Source organism: Micromesistius poutassou (assembly GCF_964030765.1).
Source record: "Micromesistius poutassou genome assembly, chromosome: 5".
In the NCBI taxonomy this organism is placed as follows: Eukaryota; Metazoa; Chordata; class Actinopteri; order Gadiformes; family Gadidae; genus Micromesistius; species Micromesistius poutassou.
Window position 1 is genome coordinate 5146204 of NC_140275.1, and position 15669 is coordinate 5161872.

The 15669-nt window shown below is 45.1% G+C and overlaps 2 protein-coding genes across 3 annotated transcripts; one reads left to right on the plus strand and one right to left on the minus strand.

The window, feature by feature from the left end:
- Nucleotides 1–2581: 2581 nt before the first annotated feature.
- On the plus strand, nucleotides 2582–4468 carry LOC311342830 (uncharacterized protein; the record flags this gene model as incomplete). Its single annotated transcript, XM_084467659.1, has 5 exons — nucleotides 2582–2948; nucleotides 3199–3262; nucleotides 3346–3466; nucleotides 3638–3797; nucleotides 4092–4468. The coding sequence occupies 5 exons, from the start codon at nucleotides 2582–2584 to the stop codon at nucleotides 4466–4468; spliced, it is 1089 nt and encodes a 362-aa protein (XP_084323785.1).
- An 858-nt stretch (nucleotides 4469–5326) lies between these two features.
- Nucleotides 5327–14354, minus strand: hspb8 (heat shock protein b8). 2 transcript variants are annotated; one of them, XM_084468507.1, is made up of 4 exons: nucleotides 14218–14354; nucleotides 13601–14015; nucleotides 11373–11436; nucleotides 5327–6406 (listed from the first exon to the last, which is right to left on the minus strand). In XM_084468507.1, exons 2-4 carry the CDS (start codon nucleotides 14007–14009, stop codon nucleotides 6229–6231), a joined length of 651 nt encoding a protein of 216 aa, XP_084324633.1. In that variant the 5' UTR covers nucleotides 14010–14015; nucleotides 14218–14354; the 3' UTR covers nucleotides 5327–6228. The 2 variants fall into 2 exon arrangements, with proteins under 2 accessions (XP_084324633.1, XP_084324634.1); XM_084468508.1 differs by lacking the exon at nucleotides 14218–14354 and having other exon boundaries at nucleotides 13601–14211.
- Nucleotides 14355–15669: the final 1315 nt, after the last annotated feature.

Here is a 15669-nt window from a genome sequence, read left to right on the forward strand (position 1 = left end):
CACACACACACACACACACACACACACACACACACACACACACACACACACACACACACGTCGAGAAAACCAAGGGAGAAACTAGGCCGACAGATGATTGCAATAACAAAACATCCTACAGCGACGTGGACCCTCACTCTGCAACAGGCAGCATCTACTAGGTTTCCTTAATTAACTTCAGTACTGTGAATTAACTTCACTTGTCCATCGTTGATTTAAATGAAGAACCTGTCACAGAAAGGTTGAGTTCCCGAGCAGGTGCAAACATAAAGTATATATACTCAATATGTTGACCTATTAACGGAAAGCTGCACAAAAGTGGACTTCCATCTTTAAAATGTATTATTTATATTATTAATTGTCTGTTTTGTTTGCCCTATTTCTTCTGTTTGTATTCACTTTAGCGGCTATTTTTTTTTTGTGCTTTGTATATTGTGTTATTGTATTGTATTTTATCCTGTGTTTCAACTGCGTTGTTGTAACAAAGGAATTTCCCCTCCAGGGGATTGATACAGTTGTTATCTTATCTTATCTTCATTGTCCCCACTTTTCATAAGTCAAGCGCGCACCCGTCCCGTGGGCCTACCTCTTCAATATGTTGAGCTACGGGCTCCAGTACCAGTCTTTGGAGTACCGGAGGGAGGGGGTCTCCGACGGGCTCATAGGGCCTCCCGGGGTCCGAGTTGGGGTCTCCGACGGGCTCATAGGGCCTCCCGGGGTCCGAGCAGAACCCCTGGCGGCCCCGCTGCAACCTCCTGCGGTTGTCATGGTACCAGAGGTGTCGCTCTGGGGTCGGACCCCCCGCTGCGTGGTGACCCGCGCTGCTCGATGCAGCGACCACTCGTTCCTCATCGTCTTCGTGTGCTTTTGGATTCGGAAGGGGGTTTATTTGAATGAAACCCCGCGGATCTAGTGAGGGAACCTGAAGAGACATCACTGCAGACTGAGAGCCCCCGCCTCGGGGTCTCTGGAGCGGGTTTTGATTTGTCGAGCTGTTTTAATCCCACACCTCACAGTGAAGCAGACTATACGTGATGGTATTTTTTTCAATCAAGCTAAAACTTTCTAAAATGTCGGCACTTTAAATTAACATCATCCAGAAACTCCTCCTATCGTCATGGACACACATGTTTAATTGTTTGTCTTACGTTGCCACGGAAACGAGTGGTGTTTAACTTCCGGTGTCAACACACTCTGAAGGAGGACAAGCAGCAGCCATTGCATTCCCCAAATTGATATAATTTTTGACATTATGTCCTATAATATAAATACCTAAAATAATAAAATAAAATAAAAATAAAAAAATTGCAAAGGTATTTTAGTCAAAACTTTTAGTAGGCTAAAATGTTTGAAGCTGATGCATGACAGATGGATCTCTCAGACCATCTCTGTTCACATGGGCTGGACCAGAAAGGTGGTCATAACCAATCTTTTCGACAGCTCCAGCTGAGACGAGAATCCCATTTTAACTTCTTGGAGGCATTATCTGTGGGCAACCCAATCACACAAAGTGACAGAAACATCTGTTCAGTGTGTGTTGTGCTCCGGTGGACAGTATGCCAGGATGATCTGGGTGTACACGGCGCTATGATTGAAAAACACTGACAGGTCTGTCACACTTGATCAAATAGAAGGCAGTAATGGTCCTCATGAAATGGCTGAAGAGAAATGAGTGAGAGGGTGGCGTGGTGTCAGCACACATTTGGGCATGTTCTAGACAGCAGTGGTTCCACTGGAGTTCCCTGAGATGTTTAGCAGTGGTTCCACTGGGGTCCCCTGAGATGTTCTAGACAGCAGTGGTTGCACTGGGGTCCCCTGAGATGTTCAGCAATGGTTCCACTGGGGTCCCCTGAGATGTTTAGCAGTGGTACCACTGGGGTCCCCTGAGATGATTAGCAGTGGTTCCACTGGTTCCACTAGGGTCCTGATCTGCATATGGGGTCACAGGCAATGGCTGACATAAGCTTCACATATCGGATGATCCCTTTTAGCATGCCATTTTCTTTAAAGGTTGTTAGACGTCCTGTATATATACAAACTGACTCATGGTTCATGAGTGAGATTCTACAGAGTCATGATGACATCACAGAAGACCAATGGGGAGAATAAGGCCGACTGAGATGTGGAGACGCCCGGTCGGCTCCGAGAGACGTTACCACAGATAAATCACGTATCAACCACTGCACTCAACTGTCAACTATTTGCCATCAACCCTTTAAAAGTTAAAAATACACCTAATTACCACTTTCTTCCTTCTCCAGGCCAGCAGGAGGTAACGGCCTCTCCTCCGCACCCATCAGCCCATGCTCACATTCCCATCCCATGGGGTCACTATTAGCGCTTAATAAATCTAGATTAGACAGGAGGTGTATATAAAGATCCTCCTGAGATGAACAGCTCGCCGTTCTCTGCTTGTGTGCAGAGCCTCACTTTATCACTGTCCTACAGCTAATTAATATTTACACTTTAATTTTGGTCGACTTTTAACGGTAACTTTAGTTTGTGTGCTTCCATTTTGAAGTCTCTCTTCTTCTCGGTCATTTCATCATTTTTCTTTTGTCTTTGGAGAAGTTCTTGAACCATGGCTGACCAGGTAGAGTTGGATCGTCGTGAAGAAGCCAAGGAGAAAAATGACTGGTACCCGTTGAGGAGATGGTGGCAGCCCTGCTGGGCATTCAACCAGGACTGTGGCCAGACACCCCTCCAGGACCCCGGGTGGTGGGGGATGGATCTGCTCCAGAGAGGGTGGTCCTCAGGTCGTCCCTGGCCAGAATGCACGTCTTCTCCACTCATCGTGCCAATGCATCCCGGGTCTGGGTATGGGTGTCCCCCGGGCTCTGGGGTGGAGCAGGCGGTGCAGTACAAGTGGAGGGTGGTGCTGGACGTGGCTCACTTCGCCCCATCGGAGATCTGGATCGGCACCGCAGGCGGGGTCCTAGAGATCAGAGGTACACAGTGACGTGGCACTCCCATCTTGTTGTTCCCTGAATAATGCACACATGACAAATACACTTAACACACTAAGGATACACCCACCCTGTGTTGATCGATATAGTAATCATAGCAGACCCAATAAACATTGTTTGCACCCCTACATTCTCGGACGGCAGCTAACCTAATTGGACATGGAAGTAAGCTAAGCAAAGTGTTGTTTTGTATTTACTTGATTAATTGTTTTATCTGTACATTCATCCCAAGGTAAACACACAGACAGGTCAGATGAGCATGGATCCATTGCAAGGAGTTTTACACGGAAATACAGGTATGCAATGTTAATTATAAGATAGTGAACTGTAGTGTATCTCTTTAGCTAGTCGTTAATGATGTTAACTTTGTTATTTCCAGGCTGCCCATAGGTATCGATTTTTCAAAAATCACGTCAATGCTTTCTGGGGATGGCATCATGTATGTAGAAGCTCCACTGACTGAATTCACTGCTCCTGCCAACATTGTCATTCCAATTCAGGTCAGAAAGGAAATATATATGCTTCAAAAACAGCATTTAAACACTGTATACACCACACAACACACACCTGAACTTTGTCATCAAAGCCTCTAGGCTCAATCCATTAACTAATCATTGAAACATTGCTATATTGATATCTTGGTGAAAACCTTTGCATTCTTCTACATACAGGTAGAGAGGGAAGTCCCAGAGCTCAGGCAGGGTGAGAAATATCCAGAGGATATGCAATCTCCTCCAGAGGCTGCACCCTCTGCTCCAGGGGACCCAGGGAGTGTCGCCCCTGAGCCCCCAACAGCAGAGGCTGCACCCTCTGCTCCAGGGGACCCAGGGAGTGTCACCCCTGAGCCCCCAACAGCAGAGGCTGCACCCTCTGCTCCAGGGGACCCAGGGAGTGTCACCCCTGAGCCCACAACAGCAGAGGCTGCACCCTCTGCTCCAGGGGACCCAGGGAGTGTCACCCCTGAGCCCACAACAGCAGAGGCTGCACCCTCTGCTCCAGGGGACCCAGGGAGTGTCGCCCCTGAGCCCCCAACAGCAGAGGCTGCACCCTCTGCTCCAGGGGACCCAGGGAGTGTCGCCCCTGAGCCCCCAACAGGAGGGATTGACCGTGGGGGAGCGTCTCTAGCCCCCACGGTCAGCAGTGTGGAGGCTCCCACTGGCAGCCCCATGGATGAACCTCCGCAGCATGACATGGGAAGGAAACAGGATGAACAAGAGGAGAGGGAGCAGGTGGAGGAGGGAAAGGAGCAGGAGGCCCGGGGTGAAGTAGCCGAAGAACCCTCTTCAGCAGCTGGACCCGGGGAAGGCCCAGAGAATCTTCCAACACCGATGGAACACCACCAAGCACCTGAAGAGAGCCCAGAGAGCCCTGGCACTACCCCGTCTGACCAGCAGGAGGAGGCTGGGAACACTCTGCTGGAGCCCCAGCCAGAAGAGAGCTCAGGGGAGACCACTGTGGAGGCCACCCAAATGGAGGTGCCAACGGAGGACCAAAGCCCCTGAATCAAGACATCACCAGCGAGGAGTCCTTGGCTGAGGACACGGAGTCATCCGGAGTAGGAGAAGTGAAACACAGGAACTAATCCTCATTGTTATCACAGCCATGATGCTATCAGTCACGTATACAGTTCCAATTAATTAATTAACTAAGCACAAGTAAGCATCATTATGTAGCTTCCATTCTTGTATGAATGAATAAAACATGTGGAAAGCTTGTGGTTTTGTATCGTGAACTCATTATCTTTCTGTGCACTGAAAATAATCTTAATTTTGATCTTACTTTTACATTTAGGGCATTTAGCAGATGCTTTTATCCAAAGCGACAATAAGTACATTTGTCATAAGAAAGTGAAACAATATATCGCTGTCGGTACAATAAGGATGTTTATAGAACCAAGTGCAGAGAGCCTGAGGCAGAGGTATCATATCTTTGCAATTTGATATTATACTCCATAAATATAGTACTGTTTTTGGGAATAACACACTGTGCATGCGCACTTTAAGAAATCACACGTGTGCTTTAAGAAATTGCACGTGTGCTTTAAGAAATCGCATGCGCGAATTACTAAACAAAAATGACTCCCATGTCACCGTATGGTGTGAGGAGTATAGTAGTTTATCAAACATTATGAAACAGCATAATGTATTTCAATACAAAGTTTGAGTTTGATTTTTCTCTGCATTCGCTGGCTTTGCTGCCTATGAGACGTTGTCCCATACAGTCATTCATGGACATTGTCATTTCACACAGGGCTCAATTGTTCGGCTAATCTACCCAAGGTTTCTTATAAAAAGACAACAGCACACCTGGGACAATGAATCTCTGGGGTCTGGCATTCAAGCAAAAGATGATGCAAAAAACACAGGTAGACTAATGTTTAATTGACCAACCAATACAAAGTCTGCCAAAAAAAAAAGGTAGAATAAAATCAAAAAGCTGTTTATAGATAACAAAACGTCAAGAATTTAAGAAATCAAAACACAAATCCAAATACACTAATTATCTAAGTACGATTTGAAATACTTTAGCAGATATAATTACATATCTTTATACATACAAACATCTCATTTAGGTAAAATACAGAAATATCGGTCTTCCATTCCACATTCAGGAGTCAAAACATGGCAGCCTGTTTTGTCAAAACGACATCACTTTTTTGGAGGGATTATGACTTTTTCATCATACACATGTTATGTCATCTATCAACATGGATGTTGTGCGATATTGTTCTTCATCTAGTTTACCCATGTTCATGTTCATTTAAATTTGGAACAGTACACATATGACATCAAGGTCATACATGTGAAATAAATAAGTCATATCAAGACCTTTCAAAGTTGCTACGACGCAAGCCCCAGATTTAACTTCAATTCTGTCCTTCAATTGTTCTAGATGTTTCCCCATGGTACTATTGGCTTAAATGGAAATTACACCTTATATATAAATCATAAATGATCATCAAATATTAAAGTGAACTCAAAATGAGCTCCACGCATGCATTGACTCCATCATTCACCACGCGCATCCTCTGCATTCCGTAAGGCACAGCAGACCCATCGTTGACTGTGGGTTTGCACCTCTATACATCTCTGCCTCTACACAGATCTACCACACCTCCCTTCCCAGTCTGCAACTCGGCCAGAGAGACATTACATATTAGACACAAAGGAGTCTCAACCCCATCTGTAAAAGTGTGTTCTACTCCGTTGCTCTGCGGTGAGTCTCCACTTGAGCCCCCTCCCCTCCCTAGATTTCCCTATGGCTACAGCATGGCCGGCTCCTGGGGCCCAGGGCCCTCCGTCTCCTGCATGATGCCCCCCTCAGCAGTGCCCTCCTGGCTGAAGAGGTAGTAGGGGGGGGTCTGCCGCGCCTCAATAATCAGCACGCCCTCTGGGGACAAGGACGCAAAGACCGTCACCGGATCCACATCTGTGGGAATCCTGAGGGGCGAGAGAGATGGAGAGAAATAGAAAGAGACAAAGAAACAGAGAGAGAGATGGACAGAGAAAGAACGTGAGAGAGAGAGAAGGGTGAGGAGGAGGAGGGGAGGGGGAAGAGACAGGTGGTAAGCAATGATAAGCGTCAAACTCCTGGGCTGGTCTACTTGGGTTCTTAGCTTGTTTTAAATTAGTCAATGTTGTGCCATATTGTGTGGTTGCAAGATTGAGACATGTACGAAAATGGATGCAACAAAAATACATGAATTTATAATAAAAAATAATAATTTGCCAAATCTGAGAATGCTGGAAATGGGCTCTACCCTACTTGATAGAGGTCATTCAAAAGGTAGTCACTTAAATATATTGGATTTTCCTTATCACCATATAAACCTCTGCATGTATTAGATTTGGTATACAAGCATGAGGACATTCGATTGACACCTCATCAGGAAAGCTAAATTGCCTGCAAGATGTGAAACAGCATTTAACTCCAGGCGGAAGGAGATAAAACAAAATATCAGCAAGGATTTTATTCAATAATATTCCCCCTTATTAATCTTATCTGGTGAGTTTTGAATGAATAAAGACCTTACTACAAGGATCAACTATCTGTGAAAGTCTCTAAAAGAAAAAAATATGAAAAAAGTATGAGTCCAATTATGTTGGAAAGTCTGCTAGCACAAAGTTTTCCATCACGGTACACTCCAGTTATCTACTTCAGGCATCTGGCAGACAGGTCGAAGCTAGTGTTCTGTCTTTCTTCCCTTCTTCTGTTCACTGTGTCGCTCTCACTCAGGTGAAGAGAATAGCTCTATTTCAGGAGCGTATTCACAGGATTGTGTCCCAGAAGGAAAGTGAGCAGTAACAGATGCAAAGAAACATTGTCACTTTAAAGATCATTGCTCAATATTTGATTATTGTAAAAAAAACTGATGTTCTACTAATTATGGTTTTTGAATGTTTCAAAGGGAGAGCAACCCCTAAAACAACATATTGTGGATGAAAAGTGGTGTAGTGGGTTACATAGTAGTGCTATGGATTGATCCTGGTCCAAGTCTGGTAGTGGATGAGGTGTCAGGCTAAGACTCAAGCCGGTAGGCTTGAGTAAGTAAGTAAGGAAACCGGTGAATGTAGTTACCCCCTATAAGAATTGTATCCCCGTCCGAGGGAGTGCGCATGGCATGCATTCAGTAAAGGTGTAAGCACACAGACACTACGCTTCGATTTCACCCAAGGCTGAATTAAAAGTACATGTTTTTCTAAATGTTGCTCATCAAAGAGGTTGTAAAGTAGTAACTACAATCTTTATTCAATCATTGCGACGCGGCCGAACTGACGCGGGTATTCTCTGATATTCTGAATCTTACAGACTGCGTCGGATTCTCAGACTCTCTGGTACTACCACAACAAGTAAAGACTCATAGTGGGGGGTATCTTGCCATGGTACAGAAGGAATTAGGGGAAAGGAACTTTGGCTTTGACTCTCTGAAGTCCAGATTGAAACGCGACATGGAGGAGAAAGTGATGTTTTCAGTAGACAGCTGTCAGCTCACTTCGGGTACATAATATTTCTCCGATGCTCCATTGTTCCGACCACTCGGTCGTATGTGGACTCCTCCAGCTGCTCTGTCGGCGAAGGAGTCCGCATACGACCGAGTGGTCGGAACAATGGAGCGTACGTGCGCATCCAATATTTTTTAACTACCCGTTGACACAACGGAGACGGCAAGGGCTGTGATTGGTCCTCTAACAAAATCATTTCTGGAATCACATTTCTTGTACATTGTTTACTTTCCACATTAAGGACCAATAAAACACCAAATAAGATTTGCTTTGAAAGCTTTGGACGTTTATTTAACACTATTTAAACACTATTTACTAGTTAGTAGTCAGTATATAAGATCAATCGGGCGGCGAATTGCATTGCGTATCCGACATCCCGACGGAGAACTGCAAATGGTCGAGGGGTCTTTGTAGTTAGAGTCGGATTACGGATACGGAGTAGTATACTTTGGGCTTGATATTGCATGTCCTTACTTGAAAACTGAATAAATAACCCTGCTGTCGAGCCCCCTTCCTCGTCATGGATGACATCACCGTGGTGCCTCTGTGCCACACCATTTTGCTTTTGCAAAGATTGCAACTAACACACTTTTTAGCTTTATGCATTGTAAATTGCTCCCACACTTTGGAAGATTTCGGTCTAACCGTTTTCTCTGCCATGTTTCATGTCCAAAATACAAGCTGTGGTCGCTCACACTATAGCGCGCGGAAGGCTCGCTGTGGGCGAGCATGAAGCATGGACCTGTCGGCGTCGGCTTCTGTAAACAGTTCCGCGGCTACAAGTGACTATAGTATTAATAATCGCGCGACTCAACGAATCGATGACTAAATTCGATGCCAATGCTTTTAATAATCGATTTTTATCGATTTTATCGATTCGTTGTTGCAGCCCTAGTTGAAATGGGTACAGCGCCACCTATCGTACCGGGGCATGACATGCTTCGGCCAATGAATCGATTTACTCACCGCCATGTATAACCAGACAATTGCAGTTGTCCAATTGAGGAGCATCGTCGAACTATGGCTTTAATCGGATTAAGCTGTGCATGTAAACGTACTGAATGACTCGCTGAGCAAATTCAAATTGTGCTCTTGCGAGATCTCTGGATTTCCAGGGTACCACATACTAGGAGATTATAACCAACCACTAATGAGTCCAAGGGCCCCAGAACGGCTTTGCCCGAACATCCTCAGCAACCCGGTTTCTGAAGTGCATGTTCTCCAATAAGAACGGCGGTCAGCCAAAGCACTTCAAATGAATCTCTTTCCTAACAGATTGAATTTAGCCTTTAATAAACCACCTGGGGTGGCTGAACCAGCACTCCAGCGGTTAATGAATCATTTGGGATGGTGGAAACAATGTTGAATGAATATGCTTCAAGAGTGACACAGTAGGTTCTGCATCTTGTGAGATATTTCCCGCTCAGAGTAAGATAATAGCAGAGTACAATTACATCATCAAAGGAAAGCGCATCATTATTATTACAACAGCTCAGGATCACAGAAACACACGCACATGCACAGCTACACGCACTGAAACCTTACACACACACACACACACACACACACACACACACACACACACACACACACACACACACACACACACACACACACACACACACACACACACACAGTGCAGCAAGATGACATGGCCTTATATGGGCATATACAAGTTTCCATGTGTGCTGTTTGGGAGAACGTATAAACCGCCAGAACCGTCTAAGACACTCCTCTCTGTTTCATTAGAGCGGCTCCTCAACTGGGTTCCTCCCACTCCTCTGGGAACCACCAGTACAGCGGGTGAGGAACCACCAGTACAGAGGGTAAGGAGCCACCAGTACAGACTGGGTTCCGCTGTGTTCTTACCACTCTCAGGAACCACCAACCACCAACCAGAGTTAAGACGCAACGTAGAACTAAGTTCTGTCAAAGGGCGAACCATGAGTACCGTGATTAACATCCTACAAATCGACTTATCCATATACCATAACTTAGATGATCTCCACACACTGACACACTCACACACTGACACACTCACACAATATTTTACTGAACCAATAGCAGCACAGGGATGTTCTTCTGTAGTGGAAGTGGAATCCCTCAGGTGAGACCGTTACTAGCACAGAGGAGTGGGTTTTTTCCAAAGCAACGCTCTGAATTTTATGTCAAACATTGACTTTGCTGTTGCCAAAAACACTGCAGGGCACAGAGTGCTACAGGGAGGACAATACGAGTGATAAGACACCAAAAGAAGTTCAATGTGTGTGTGCACATGTGCCTGCACACACACACACACACACACACACACACACACACACACACAGAGACATAGAGAGAGAGGGGCCTGAAATACACCAGGGGGCAGTAGTTGAGCTACAGATCTCGTGTTACATATTAATAGGCTATTATTAATAATTTGGCAAAGAAAACTTGAAGTAAACATGTTGATAACTAATTGAAACCCCACACTCCACTCGAGATGTGGACTCTTTCAGAATAACAGTGTTTGATCAGAGATTTCTTGCTATCAATCTCATGCCAACTCTCATTGGAGGTTTTTGTATTATTTAACCATTTATATATGCATCTTAATCTCCCCCTCTCTGTTGCCCCTTGTATCTGCTGCTTGCCTCAGGTTGAGCTTGACTGAAGTACACAGACAGCCACTGGGAGTGTTTCAATTAAGCCACTGCAGTGAGATTGATGCTTGGCTAGCCTAGCCTAGCCGCTGAATAATTAGCCAACAGGAAATTAAAAAGGGCCAGGGTGGTCCAGCGGAGAGACGGTAGGCTGCTACACCAATTAGAACGACTCTTTCAAGTCGTCCACTGTCCAATTAAAGGGTGAACGTATTGATTGCTATGAAATTTCCCATGGCCCGCTTTCATGGGTTCAGAGTTCTGCTGCCAACAGAAGACGTCCCAACAGAAGGTGTTGAGGCAGAAGTACTTGGTTAAAAGTTTCTGGGCAGCACTCAGTAAAGTGTCACGTATCCTTTCGATGCTGTCATGCAAGTAGACTTGTGAAATGAAACTTGGAAACTAGTCAAATGACTTCGGTCACTGAACCCGCAGTAAACAACTGCCTGTGATGGGCAGTTACTAACATGACAAGAAAACGTACACGCTCACAAAAAGCTACATTTGAGTTTGATGTCTATATAGTGGAAGCCATAACTCACATAGTAATTAGTAAAAACATAATTCACATCCGCATTTGCAAGCCTTGTCAAAGGGATGATAATGCATTGTCGTATAAGTGGCCCTTTATAAGACGTTGGTATTAATGTTATAATTAACCATGAATGAAAAAACAGAATTCTATATGCCCTGAAAAGTACAGGACAATGTGATGGGTGAACAGGTGTACAGTTACTGTGTATGGCATTACAAATACTCACTGTATCTTCTTTGTGAAATTCTTGGTCACGATGCCTCCCTCCTCCTGCTTCTCCTCGTGTTTGCCTGTCGACAGACGATAGTGGAGCAGTGAAGGAGAAACCTGGATTGAATCATCTCTTGTAATGATTGGTTCTGTCATCGGTGCTATGTCTTTGAAGTGAGCAGACAAGGTCAATAAAGATGAGAAACCGCCTTATTACTGGCACATGTATCTGACACCGCCATCCCTAGATCTATCTTCATTATTTCTTGCACAGAATATAAAACAAGTTTTATCTGCTGTCAGAGAAGCAGACGTGCAGGATGCAGAACGGAACAAAACAAAGTTTATCTTGGTTTGCCTTTAAAAGTCACACTTTATTTCTCCGTTCTGCCAGATGGAGTCTCCATCTTGAGTGTGTTTTAAATCACCCCGGAGTCATCGGGTGTTACGTACACTCTTTCGACACGCGAGAGAGTCATGTGTGTTTATATGAAGTGAACTCAACCAGACACCCATCCGCTCCTCTTAGGCACTCTGGGCAGACCACAACACAGAGGCTCCACCGGGGTGACACCTCGGCCTGGAAACCCCCCCCACACCCAAGCAACCAGCCTCTGTTTCCAAGTACTGTTTACGGCTGTTGTGTGGCTCCACACCAGCAGCTGCACTGGGTCTGCTAAATGTCAGAGGCTGCACCACCACCACCCACACCCCCTTGACCCCTACCCCTGCCAACCACCCATCCAACGGCCAATCAGTGCTGCAAGCTGGGCTCAGTGCTGCCCTACACCCCTACCCGCGATGGCATTGGCTGTCCAGAGAGCTGCTGGGCAGAGGTGGAAGCAGCCAGGATGTGACATGATGTGTGACAAGCTTCTGGGAGCGTTGCGGTTGGCTGGCCAGAGGGATCACATTATGAGCGACACTTCACGATGACTTAAGGAGTAAAACTTGCCGTCTCCAACGCAAGTTACGATGGAAATTTGGCCCGAGAGGGATCAGCGCGCAGGCTGCCTCGCCCTGCTCCCCGTGTGCCTCCTGACAGAGATATCACATTCCAGACGCATTGTGTAACACGCTCAGGGAACACAGTGGGCCACATAATCTGATCACACTTTATTTAATGCACAATACGCACTGTGCGCCTCCTACTCTCCCCTCGCTCCTTCCTCGGACGGTGATTGTTCTGACAGTTGGGAAGTGAATCATCATGTTGTTGTTTTTATATTTCTTCTGTTAATGCGCTGTGAGGGACGATGGCGTTTCTCGTCTTGCTCTGGCGCTGGGTGAAGCAAGCTTGTTACACGCTCGTCACACACTTCCTGACCACTACTTTTAGAATGAGGTCGACCCACGGACGCCGTCTGTCCAGGATGGAATGACCCAACTGGCACAGCGAGGCTGTGTTTATTAAAAGCTTAGTGCAGTAGACGACAGTGTTCTAGGTACCCCTGGTATTTGTCTATTATATGTTAGAAGTATCATGGCAGGGCAGGCTCTTTAAACAAAGTACCTCGTCATGCCTTCACATTCAGAAGAATGGGAAAGCAAATGACTCAGGGTGGAGGTTGGGGGTAACATGGGTTGAGCACAGTCACTATCGTTAAAGAGCAGTGGGGTATAGAGAGACTGTTGTCATGTCCCTGGCCTACATTCTAAATGTAGCTCATTGGGTGGCTGAATGATTCTCCAGGAATCCAAAACAGGTGTCCGAGCTGCATAACGGTCCAGCCCGTCGCCTCCTCCGAGCGGTCATATGGTCTAGGCCCAAGGCACTAAGTATCTTCTAACTGACCATGTAATGTTCTTGTTGGATGTCCGTTCCGTTACACTACATTACTCCAGCAATGTTATGTAGGCCTTCGGTGTCATGGACGTCACCACAGAAACGTTGATCATCAACGGACGGACTAACTCATTAAAGTAGTGGGATCTATTCAGGCTATGGGTCGTTCATAAAAATAATTCCAACTTAAAAGCGCTTATCTCAGACTCAAGGACTGTAGGCCTACATACACTGAACATCAACCTACTTTTTGCTATTTTCTTCATACTGCTTTGTTATTTTTAAGTTTATCGGCTTAAGGCCTAAGTGTTATAATTTATATATTATTGATATATTATGTATTATTATATATATTATGAATTTTATGCATACATTTCTAAATAATCATATTTGAAATGCCTGATGTGGAATAAGTAAAATGGGTCATTTCACAGTGGATGTGTAGAGTGGACTCTCACCTGATACTTCTACAAAGCCGTCTCTAGTCTTGACGCTCAGCTCCTCCGGCCTGAAGCTGTGCACGTTGACGCAGACCTTCCAGGGCTCTCCACCGGGGGTTATGGGGGGCGATGGCTCACTGTACCGGGTGGTGTACACCGTCGGACCCCCTGTGGAGGCGCGCTGGGAGAACCCGGGGCGGAGAGTGGTGCTGAACGGCGAGGTGCTGCTGAGACGGGTGCTGAGCCGGCCTGGTCGAGCCCAGCCCGGCCAGTCCATGGCCAGGTCGTCGGGGAACGGAGTCATGCCGAAGTCGTCCTCCATGAAGCGGTCTCTGAACGGGGACTGCTCCCTGAACGGGGACTCCCCGAACGGATCTCGAGCCATCCGCGGTCGGTTCCCCAGCGTGTAGAAGTCTCCCTCTGCCATGCCCAGCTGTGAGGAGTGCACCGAAAGGCAAATCCAAAATTAAGCTCGTTGTTTTACTCTAACGATTTTAGAATAGGCTGCCTAGGGACTATAAATGTATTTTTGTGTCTCTCTATAGTAGGCCCACTGTCTGTGAAGTGCTCAGCATACCGCCAAGCAACTTCACTAGAACTTCACTTCTCCAACTACAAACTCAACGGCAGCTTACCGTTCACTTGTGGTCGACTTTCTTCTTCTAAGTGATTTTTATACGTCGGCTTGGCTCCTAACAGGCGTCCAGAAAGTGCTAGTTGGATCTGTAACCCACCAGGCTCAGCAGCTGACCAGAGACCCTCCCCTCCTCACCAAATATAGCTTTTCGTTACCTGTCACTCACACACCAAGTTATATCTGTTGAACAGGCCCCTCCCCTCTGATGCATTGGCTCTTTAATAGAGGACCACGCATTGGGCCAGACTTTTCAAACACACTGATGTCACCACACGAATCCAACTGCAGAGGTAATGGTTATGTTTTCTGTTAGGACTCGTCTCAGATTACTGAACCTGGAGTTGTGTTTATTTGTAGGTTAATGTCAAATGTGTGTTACCCGGGCCCTAAGGTTGATAGTCAACAGAGTCCCTAAGAATGACCACAAGAAGGACTGCCAACAATATTGTTTTATTTATTTTTACAACATGGCCATATAGTTTACTGTTTATTCTTGACATAAAGGGAATGTTGATTACACAGGGTTATGGCGGGGAGATTTTATTTCCGGTGACACGTTATATGAAGTCAAATTCAGCCACTGTAAAATGGGTCAGGAGAAAAATCATATCATCTTGTAGGCTACTATATGTTTCTTTATATGGGTAGTAATGGAGTAGGCTATGCATTATTTAACACAAACACCAATTCACTATCAGGCTACTAGGACATTCTTAGAGCATTTTTGAAGAGGAACAAAAACAGTACATACGAAAAGTAGAAAAATTATAATAAAATAAGATCACAAAGACAAAGATTTGATGTCGCTTAACAATATGATTAAATAACCATGTAGACCTATACAACACCCATCTTTATCTATACAGTTCATATCTACACCACGTTCATTATATTATATTAAATTAATTTTTATTTAACATTGTGGAAGAACTGATGTAGAAAAAATGGGACATCATCACACTGAAAACTCTTCTATTTGGACTTGACATCAAGTGAAATGAATGTCCAGAGAGTGAGTTTCACCACAATGGACAGAGAGCCAGACATGATATTGGGATCAAATCAAACAGACAATCTATAAAACAGCTGTAACTCATTCCACAGACACACAGCAGCCGACACAACAAGCGAGGGTTGCATAGAAAGATTGATGACTACCAAGAAACACAAAGATACAAATGGTACAAATGTTTGGATGTGCTTTTGGACGTTTCACGATGCAACGTAATCTGTGCAAAATCAAAAGATGAGGTATGTGTTGTCTTTCTCAACAGGTACCATGAAGAAATACAGCAACAGTTGTGTCAAACATTGATTTTTAAAAAAGGACAAAGCAACCAAATAAACAGCTTAAATAAAAAATATACAGTGAGCAAACAAGTACATCAAACCAAACTTTCCAAGCAACAATATATATTAAAAAACACAATTTTAAATATGACTTACTCCG

Coding starts and splice junctions, on each gene's coding strand:
- hspb8 (XM_084468507.1), bottom strand. CDS start 14,009: ATGGCAGAGGGAGACTTCTACACGCTGGGGAACCGACCGCGGATGGCT. Junction 11,437..13,600: donor CGGCTTTGTAGAAGTATCAG/GTGAGAGTCCAC, acceptor GTCTGTCGACAG/GCAAACACGAGGAGAAGCAG. Junction 6,407..11,372: donor AATTTCACAAAGAAGATACA/GTGAGTATTTGT, acceptor CTCGCCCCTCAG/GATTCCCACAGATGTGGATC.